This window comes from Cynoglossus semilaevis, chromosome 10 (genome assembly GCF_000523025.1).
Source record: "Cynoglossus semilaevis isolate Cse_v1.0 chromosome 10, Cse_v1.0, whole genome shotgun sequence".
Taxonomy (NCBI): Eukaryota; Metazoa; Chordata; class Actinopteri; order Pleuronectiformes; family Cynoglossidae; genus Cynoglossus; species Cynoglossus semilaevis.
In genome coordinates this window covers 17,007,228-17,017,683 of record NC_024316.1, presented here as the reverse complement: position 1 = coordinate 17,017,683, position 10,456 = coordinate 17,007,228, and the positions used below count along the sequence as shown (strand labels likewise).

The window sequence follows — 10,456 nt, the reverse complement described above, 5'->3', positions numbered from 1 at the left end:
TTGAACATTAGAACATTATCGGTCTATGATACAAATTGCATTAAAACAGAGTCAACTGCACTGCAGTTCAACGCCCAGCAGAGGGCAGCATTGCCTCCAGTCAGCAGCCGATCATTTACAAGCAACTTCTCCAGTAGTCATAATAAATAAAAGGAATATCGCACTTACGTTGTGAAATATTTTTTCTTTTTTAAATATATGACTTATAATCATAATAAAACAAATTTTGATCTATCAAAGGGCATCTCTTATCAGGGCTCTTTTGGACTTGCCTACCGCTACCTGTTTCTCTCGCGAGAAACATCGGCAACATCGTTAATTAGCTTGTATTGCCCAGGTGTGTAAAGCGAGTTTGGGAGAGTCACCCTCCAAAAATATAACACAAAAACTTCTCTAAAGTCTACAAAAACTTGTTGGAGTTTGAAAAAGGTAGTGCCACGCATTGTAATGTCTTTTACAATAGTATTGTTTTAAACAGCCTTGGGTGGGAAGATTGTTTTACATTGCTAAGTAGTGCGATGTTATGTTTTGTTGTTACTATACGCGGAAGTTCGATATAATTCCCGGAGTTAGGGTTAAGCGTCAAAGGTGGTTTTTAATTACAGAAGCCGCCGGTTCCCGGCTTCACTCGGTGTGTTTGCTGCCTGGAGCGAGGTGGAGCCACGGCACGGAGCAGGTAAGCCGCCATTACAACCAAGAACGGAGAAGAGACATCTTTTTTAATCACGTTAGCAGATTTTACCTAGTTCGAAGATAATCTAATATTTTTTAATGATCATACATCAACGACGAGTTGGTGTCATTCCAAAATTAGTATCAGATAAAGTAGAAAAAACATAGCATATTTGACAGTCACAAACACCGGCGCCATCTTTAAAAATTATCTCCGTTAAAGGACCAAACTGGGTGGAAAAAAGTAAGAAAATAATGTTGAAAACAACAAATTATTATTTTTTAGTAAATTTAAGAACTGTGAGAAATTATTTTTCCATGTGAACTTGTGACTAGTTATACTAAGATTTTACTCACTAAGTTTACTGCTTCTAACAAATTTACTAGAGCCATTTTTTTATTCTTGAAAATGTACTAGTTTTCCGTGACAATACGAGAATTTTTTAAAATAAAATATATAATATAGTGGTTGACCATGGATGGATGGATATAATATATAAATAATTGTTTTGTGAATGTACGACTTTCTCCCTATAATATTCTTGTAAAACTTACAAATAGAAATACTACAACGTTATTTTCTTAAATTTGGTACTTTACTAATAAATTAATTCAATCTAAAAAATTAACTTCTTTATTCTTAAACATCCCTTCTGCCTTAGGAAAAACATTAAGAAGATGACTAGGCTGAAGAATAAAGAGATCTCTAGACAGTTGTTTTTAATTTGTGGAAAGTAAGGTGAAAAACTGTTCATGTGTATACTTCTGCAGCAATACCGTTAACCTCCATGCTTTTTTTTCCCCCCCACATGAAAGCTTGAAAATCTGAATATTGTCCTGGAGAAGGCAATTTGGAATCTTGGGAATCACATGCGACAGATCTGTGGATTCCTTACTTCAGAATTGAAGATATTAATCAGCACACCGTTGAAGTCACTGAGCTGTGACTACCTCGGGTATGTACACTAATTTAAAATTTCTTGAAATAAGAAACTAGTGCACAAAAAAACTCTTGTGTGTTTGTTTTGCTCACCCAGCGTGCCTGCTTGCATTTCGTCAGTTTCCATAGCCTCACTCGTGCCCTCGGCGGTCACTGCTTGAACGCGGTAAAAGTATTTCCGTCCGTGGTCCACGTCTGTGTCACTGAAGCTCGGTACACCTGGGATTTCCCCTATTTTCTTCCAGGTGTTCCTTCCCACCTGCCGGCGCTCGATTATGTAGTTTGTCACTGGTGAGCCACCGTCGTCCTTTGGAGGGCGCCACTTAAACCGTATACATGAAGCTGAACTCTCTGTCACCTCTGGAGGACCCAGGGGTGAAGTGGGTTTATCTGAAACGATCAAAAAGAAAGTACTTAATATATCAGTGTGTGACATTTGAATATACAACCTCTGTCTTTAATTTTAGTTGTAAAAGTTGATCCGTGTTGCAGGCCACAAGCACAGTTGTAGTTTGAACAGGATGTTTGTTGAGCTCTGTTCTGTAAAATGTAAAACCCACAAAGACAGATTGAGATTTTTGCCTCATTATTAACTTGTTCAATGGAGAGTTGCATTCAGGAAATGGGTACACAAACCAGGTGCAGATGGGCTCAGTGAGATGTGACAATGTTTTTATATAGACAGAATAAAACGTTTACACATCTCTTTATATTTTCATCTTTTAGATGATGATGAATTTAATTTTTATGGTAGTGCAGAATCTGCTAAGTTGGTGCTACTGAGGAATGGGTTTACAGGATAATAAATACTTTTACTTTTAGTTCTGCAGTATTATTCATTTACTCACCAAGCACGGATAGAAATGAAATTGCCTCAGCAACACCGTGGTCATTCTTCAGCTTGATCTTGATCTCTCCTGTTTCCTTCCTCTGGCACCTGCCCAGGAGCAAGCGGCTGCAACTCAAAGATTTCTCTATCTTTGTGTTGCTGTCCTCCTGGAGCTCTTCCCCCTCTCTGTACCACTGAATTTTTATTGGTTCATGGCCAACAAAGTGCAGTCTGAAGATGGCATTGTGACCCACTTTAACTGTAACGGGCTGGGTGAAAGCACTGAGGTCTTCAGGATCGAACCTTGGCGGATCTAAATGAAAGTCAGTGTCATGAGACATTGCATAGCTTTTATTTAACAGCAAGAAGTTTTGTTATTCCGAGGAAGTAATTTTTTATATCCCAAACCTTTCACACTGATCGTAGCCTCGGTCTTACGGCCATCTGCTTCAAAGCGATATTTCCCTGAGTGTTCCTCCATGCACCTGATAATTGTTAATTTATGGATCGCACCATCCTGGGTAGTAATAAAATTGTCGTCTGGGGATATCTGGTAGAAGCGAAGGCAGATGGATGAGAATTCAGAGGTAAAAGCAACACCAAGTTAGTTAGTCATTCAAAACGGAAAGGGTGCATGCTTCAAGGACTTGTGTACAGCTGTATTGTGTCTCAAATAACCCCAATGTGTCCAGACATCTGCCAGATTTTTGGAGCAAAACAGAAGACTACAGCTGCACTGAACATGCTGTAGTGATTTTCTGTCACCCACATTAGCAGCAGATGCCACATCAAGAATACCGATAATTAACTGTTTTTTCCGCTTTTGGTGTATTGGTTCCGCAAGTGGACAGTTAAGACGAGAGAAAGAAGAAACACACCGATTGAAACTTTGATAGTGACAAATGTATGAGACAGTTAAGACGAGAGAAAGAAGAAACTGAAACTTTGATACCTTTATAATGTATACATAGGAATGACAAATGTATGACAAAACCACTGATAATGGGATTTAATACTCTATCATCACCAACACAGCCAGAAGACTGATGACTAACCTGTTGACTGTCTTTAAACCAGGCTCCGTCACAGTCGTCACTGCTGAGTTTACATGTCAGTTCAGCCTTTTCATTGATGATGGCGCTGACATCGATTAATCCCCATATGAACTGGACTCCTGGATCTAAGAAATAGCCATTAACTTTAGCCCCTGACTGTGGAGGATATAAATCATATCAACTGCTACAGTTTAATGCTTAAGTTATATATTTTATATTTTAAAACAGTTTGCTGTAAGTCACCTTTTATATATTTGAAGTTATTTGGTGAAGTATTGTATAGATTCAAAGTAGTTTGCTGGTATTCTGTCAGACCTTGTCACTTACCAGTCATATGGTCTTCTATCAATGGGCCCTGCTTTATCCGCCTTGTATGTGGAGCAGTGGCATCAACAGCCTCATCACAGTCACTGTGTTCTTTAAAACATTTTTCTTCAGGTTAGAGTTGGTCTAAATCTTTACAACATTTCTCTTATTAATGTTAAGCTTGATCACTGAGAGAGTTAACTGTTGGGGATTAAAATATAATTATATTTCATATCTTTTGTTGTGTCCTCTTACCATTGTCTCCCTCCTTCGGCTCTTGTCTTTGTTTTAATGGTGTCAGGTGCTTGACTTGGGGGCCAGAGTGTTCATTGTAGTCAGATGAAACTGACTCTCTGACAACGGTGGATCCAAGTGAATCTCAAATAGATTAAATGAAATTTTGCTAGTATTAAAGTATTGTAATGGATCTCAAAAAGGTCAAACTTTTTTTTTTTTTGACAAAGCTGCAGTTAAAGTTTCTTAGTATCAGTGACAATCCAAAGTTGTGCTTTTGTTACTCACCAGGTATTTGATGGAGTTGAACCTTCTTGTGGTCTGAGCCCAGTTTTGAGTCATTCTCTTCATTCTGACCTGTGGTAAACATTTCAACCGAGGAAGTGTGACAGTGAATATTTAAAGTTTAGATTTCCGTAGACTGGTGCTGGTCATTGAATTTGTACTTTTAATGGTAATATGCATGAGTTTGTTTGTGAAAGAATGTGTAGTGTGTGTGGAGGTATGGAGCAGCGTAGTTTTTTTTTTTTTTTGTGATACAGATATTGCCAAATGTTACTATATCCTATATTTAGCATTCAAGGGTAACTACAAAAGTACTACACAGGTGTATCCAAAAATATGAATATAAATCCCAGCAGTCTAATTAGTCATATTTGTTTCCACAGTAATCAACAATGAGAACAAACAGTACCCAGAGCTCTCAGTGTAATGTCTCACCATCTATTCTGTCTCTGTTGATCTTTCCTCTTGAGTTGTCATCAGATTCCGTCATGTCCTCATTATCATCAGAACATCTTATTTTGTCTGTCAGTGTACGTGACAAATATAACAGATATTTCCAAATAAAAGAGTCATCTTTGTGCATAAGTTTTGTCCTGAAGACGAATAGTAATAGTTTTAATAATACACTCTGATACACTGTTTCCTACTCACCTTGACTTTTCACGTTCAGTGTTGGAGATTCACTTTGCCGTGGATATAGATTGACATTACCTTCTATCTTGTCAAAGTCCACCCGACCTGTTGTTGTGCGTTTTGTTTTCTCCAGTTCATTGATTACGCCTGTGGCATCTTCCACACACCATGAACTACCTAAATTAGATGCCATTCCATCTTCACTTTGTCTGTTTGTTTTTACTTTCTCTTGGCTTCCTGTTTGCTCAGACCTTCCAGCAGCGTTTGCCGTTTCAGGATCTTCACGCTCTCCCCAGTCATTTCTAATCAGTCCTGTGACTGAAGCATTTCCACCATCCATTCCTTCAGTTGTAAATGTCTTTTCCCACTTGACTTGTCCTTCTTGGTGCCTCGCCTTTACCGCTTCGAGAATCCTCTCCATTTCCTTCTGACTTTTTATTTGTTGCTCTTTGGCAACCTTCTCAAGGTCTGTGTGCGCCCCACCTGCCACAGTGGTTCTCCGAGGTTTTTTCCTGGTAGCAGTTGTTGGGTCATCTTCGGCTACATGATAAAAAAATGTCATGAATTATAATTGTAAAAAATATTTCGTAATCATTCTGATCAAATGCTCATGATTTGTTTGGTATCAACGGTGTAACGAGGCATTAAGGGATTTTATCAGAATTTTTTTTTTTTTTTGCCCGTTTCACAAACTTTAGCATAAACATACAACAAAACAAGAATTGAGTAAAATAATACACAATTGCATGAATCGACCGAGCAGTGATCAGATGTTTCATAATTCAAAGAATAAATTGCACTAGTTTTGAGAATAAAATGAGGAGCTGATGAACACTTAACTTTTTATGTATTCTTTCAAGTGAAAGCATTTTTGAATGATAATAAATCGGTATTAGCACCAATACCTAATCTCAAGTGCTGTTTGTCTGACACCAGGAGGTGGTGATGAGTCATACACCGCTGCCCTGACAGCTTTGCTGCCTGCAGCGTAAGGCTCTTGAAGTGGTCATCTGGCCTAAAGAACTCAGGATTTAAGTACAGACTATTTACCTTCCACAACCAGCCAGGCACTGCAGGATGTGATGCCAGCCACAGCTGAGTAAATGCCCTTGTCCTGCTGCGTGCAGTCCTTGATCGTCAACCTGTGAATCAGTTTATGGTCGGATACCGTGATGCTATATTTTTCTCCATCCTCCAGAGCGCTGCCCTTGCCCATCCACGTGATGCTAGGTAGTGGGTGTGTCAGGACACACTCAAAGAGGGCGTCCTCTCTTTCTTGTACTGAAGTCTCTTGAATTTTGACAATAAAGTCCATCATTGAAACTAGAAAAAACAAGAACATTAAAATGTCCTTTCTTCAAAACTCCGATCTTAATGGTCTTTTCTTTTCCAATGGTCTCTTTCCACAAACTTACATTTAATCTCTTTGAGGAGGAGGTTAACCTCTTCAGCATCTTGACTCAGGCCTATGTTCAGACGACACAGCTTTTCCAAATCTAGCTGATTTATGCCCCGCAAACCTTCTTGGATCAGGCTCCTTATACTGAAATCCTTTGTTCTGTCATTGCTTTTCCAACTGAGCTTCTCTGTATCATCGTAGGGAACTTGACCCTCCTGCCAGGTACACAGGATGATTACAGACAAAATAACACGTACCTTCAACGATTTAACAAAAGCAGAACAAAATGCACACACTGTGACTAGACTACTTAATAATGTTTGCATTTTTGTTTAGAGGGCTGAAACGGTGTGGGGGAGTGCAGGGGTCTCATGGGAGCGCTGCTCACTCTGTCAGACTTTGAGAAGCTCTTGTGTACAATCAATAATGCCCAGGATATTGCTGACCTTTGCTGAACAGTGTTTGTGGACAAATGTCCTTCAACAAACATCTGTGTACATAAGAAAAGAGTATTCATCCTTTCTATCACCCCCCCATCCTGAGCAATCTCATTGTTAGAGAATGTTATCGAATAATTAAAAGTGGTTTGAAGAAACGTCATGTTTCAGTTTTTATTGTGGATTAACAAGTTTTGATTTGTCAAATCTTGTTTCAGTATTTTATACACCAAATAAATGAGTCGTACTCCACATACTATGACAACAAAACAATGCATTTGCTTTTCAGTCATTATGATTTGGTTGATGATAACGAAGGTGTCGTACCGTAGACATATTTTGCATCCTCTCCTTTTTCTTCTCTTCCATTTTCTTGAGAATCAAATTCAGATCACCAAACCCGTTTGTGCTACCTGAGTTTGACAGGAATGAGTTTGTACTTCAGGATTAAATTAAATTAAACTTGAAAACCTATGTTCAGGTTGAAAGAATTGTTCTGCATTAGTTCCTCACCCCCAGTCACAGTTAATGTGGCCGTACAGACGGCTTTTCCGTATTTGTTTGCAGCAAAGCATTTGTAGGTGTCCTCGTCAGCAGAAGACACGTGGTGAATCTTCAAAAAAATAAAAATAAAATAAAATTATATAGCGTCAGCAGAAGACACGTGGTGAATCTTGGTGAAGTAAATAAATAAAATAAAATTATATATAAATTACAGACCAGTTTAAGAAATGTGTAACAAAGCACATCTCCTGCATTTACTGACCTCTAGTGTCCATTCTCCAGATGATGCATCATATTTAGTCTTGAACCTGTCGTTGTCCAATGGGGTTCCTTTAAGTCTCCTCCAAGTCACCTCAGGTGTTGGATCTCCTTTTACCACTGCCTTGAAAACAGCTACTTTTCCTGATTGATTAATTTCAGAAATGTATCCATAATTCAGTAATATGTTCACTTGCTGCAGCCTTTAGGTGTCATTTACAGACAGATGCCAGTCTTGTTGCTTTCTTAATCAAAACCAACTCACCTTCTTGCACAGCTAATGACACTGGTTTGCGCACGATGTCTGGAGTGCTGTTTCCCTCTGGTATGTTGGTGTCGTACTGTGTAATCACCACTCCGGCGGTCTTAGATTTCTTACGGATGACAACTGAACGAGTACGGTAAACATAAGTATTTGCGTCAATCAGGTTACTGTTCAACGGCATTAAATAATTGTGAATATTTTTATATTATTGTTATGTTAAAAAGACAAAAAAAAACTAATTTAAGATACTAAGTTCCTTGTCTGCTACTTCAGGAGTTCCAGTAATTTACACAGGTTTCCATAATACAGTAGTTTGGTGTAAAATCTGATGATAATTGTTAATTTTTTTAGGCTATAGAAAAACTGTAAAATCTGATGATAATTGTTAATTTCTTTAGGCTGTAGAAAAACCTGATTCAGTAAAATCAGCAGTTCAAGAAATATTTATTGTCATAAATATCAGATGTTCATAATGATAATCTTAGAATTTATTGACTGGGCTATCTCAAAATCCCTGTTAAGTTAGAAACATATCATAAAAATGATCATTTTCATTTAACTCCACAGCCTAAACTGGTTTAACTTTGATGCCAATGTCAGTCAAAGTGAAACTACACGCAGCCATTGATCTGGATCTCTTACTGAACACTCTGCTGGGCATGAAATTTCTGTCATTTTCCATCTATATAAACTTTGCTGTCAGGCATTTTGTTATCAGTCTCTCCTCACTCAAAAAAGATCAAACGGGGAAAAAAAGATGATTAATGTAACGATGACAGAATGGATGAAACGCCGTTCTGTCAGATGTTTAACTAAGAGTGACTGATCTGAAAGGTAGTGAACTGATAACTGAGGCTGACAGCGTAAAGCCATGATGGCTTTTATGCATTCAATATTACACAATGTATTATTCAATATTTACTCCATTATTCACATAATGACCCATGCAGGGCAGTCATGCAGCCAGACCTGAAAGCAGTGTTTTTTTTTTAGATAAAAACCTAATCTCTCTCTTTACCTGTCTTGTTGCCAGAAACCTCATTAAAATGTTGAATATATCGATGGACAATGGAGAAACCTGTTTAAAAAAAAAAGAAAAGAAAAAAAAACTCAATTAGATGAAGTCTCGATTCACATAAAAAATGTTCTATTTAAGACATTGTTTTTACTGAAAAATATATTTGATGCAAGTTCAATGTAAGATTGATCCTTTTTAATACTAAAAAGCAAATTATTCCCACAGTAGTCAGAAAGCTTTTTTTTTTACATTACTAATGGAAGACAAAAGATTATTTAACATGATCTGTTATTTAATGTGCATTAGAGTATACATTGAAAAAATTGAATTATTCAGACAATGCAGTTTTAAAAATTTAAAAGAAATCCTAATGTAAAATAACATAATAATACATGGCACTAGATCTACTTTAATATAAAATTATTGTCATTGTGCATGCATGTATGGTTATTTATTAAACAAATAACCAGTTTAATACTACTTTAATACAGTTTAATTCTTAATAACCTTGACTAATTAAGCCGACATTTCAACTACAAATTCCATAAAAATACCTGAGGTCTTTGTTCGTTTCCACATTTTGGCAGCTGTCCTCAGAGTGGCCTGCCGATGGAAAATGGATGAATTCTTAGTATCATTGACAACAACAGTTCTGGTTCTGGTTTCATGTCTGTCTCCTGCCCTTGTCTTGTAGGCACCACTTCCACGAGAATAGACACAATAAAGTGTTTTACACATCACTGAGATGAAAGTCACTGTAAACACTATGAAACGGGCCTCGCCAGTTGCCTTCAGCTATGTCTGACCATGACAAATATGTTTGTCATTTGTGGCAATACTCGTATTAAACTGCCAGACGTTCTGCATCTGTTGGCGTCCGTCCGTTTTTACCTACGCAGCGAGGTCAACAGGTCATCTCTGTTACATTTCTTGAGATGTGAGGGGAGGTGTTCCTGAAGGCATCATCTCTAGTGGGTCCTGTGTGGGTGTGTTGGATACACAGATATAGATGCCGTTTTGCAGATGTAGCGTTTTATCATGGGTTGAAGTTAATGCTACTACGAGATTCCGACGGAAGGAATCCGACGTTTACTCTTGTCACTGTTTGATTGCGATCATGAATTTCATGGGTTGAAGTTAATGCTACTACGAGATGAAAAAAAACAAAACGGGATAAAACATGGACAAAGAATCTGACGTTTCCTTTTGTCACGGCTTTTATGCGAGCATGAATTTCTAAGTTTCGATAACTTAGAAAGTGAACATTTTTTACATCGTAATTTGTCTGTAAGTAATTAATCGCAATTAGTGTGTAATATTCCCAGTCCTATAACATATGCATGGTTTTGTTAAGCTGTTGTGTTAAGTCTTGTGTTGATAGATAATTATATGTCTTACTTTCACTCAATAATAGTCACGTTTGAGGCCAAGTCATTAATTGTAAATGACTCTATATTTGACAGGTATTGGACTCACGAGCTACAGTTACCTCTGATCATGAGTTGATGTTAATACGAGGTCCTGGCTGCTGTGACTGTTACTGCTTTACACTCTACAACACCAGATACCTGAGGATCAGGGTTAGATACTGTGTCACTAAAGTATTATATACAGCACATGT

At 37.7% G+C, this 10,456-nt stretch overlaps 1 protein-coding gene and 1 long non-coding RNA gene across 2 annotated transcripts in view; both read right to left on the bottom strand.

The window, feature by feature from the left end:
• LOC103385329 (immunoglobulin-like and fibronectin type III domain-containing protein 1) overlaps positions 1–9,117 on the bottom strand; it is a 12,148-nt gene extending 3,031 nt beyond the window's left edge. The window contains 11 exon segments of the mRNA XM_025059153.1: positions 1,484–1,488; positions 1,706–2,002; positions 2,461–2,754; positions 2,850–2,991; positions 3,497–3,652; positions 4,968–5,494; positions 6,005–6,309; positions 7,531–7,696; positions 7,818–7,940; positions 8,836–8,895; positions 9,090–9,117. Of these exon segments, the coding sequence (XP_024914921.1) occupies positions 1,484–1,488; positions 1,706–2,002; positions 2,461–2,754; positions 2,850–2,991; positions 3,497–3,652; positions 4,968–5,494; positions 6,005–6,309; positions 7,531–7,696; positions 7,818–7,940; positions 8,836–8,895; positions 9,090–9,117 (2,103 nt within the window).
• Positions 3,787–4,943, bottom strand: LOC112487651 (uncharacterized). Its single transcript, XR_003050955.1, has 3 exons — positions 4,757–4,943; positions 4,325–4,393; positions 3,787–4,180 (listed from the first exon to the last, which is right to left on the bottom strand). It is a non-coding gene; the product is annotated as an uncharacterized LOC112487651 (long non-coding RNA).
• Positions 9,118–10,456: the final 1,339 nt, after the last annotated feature.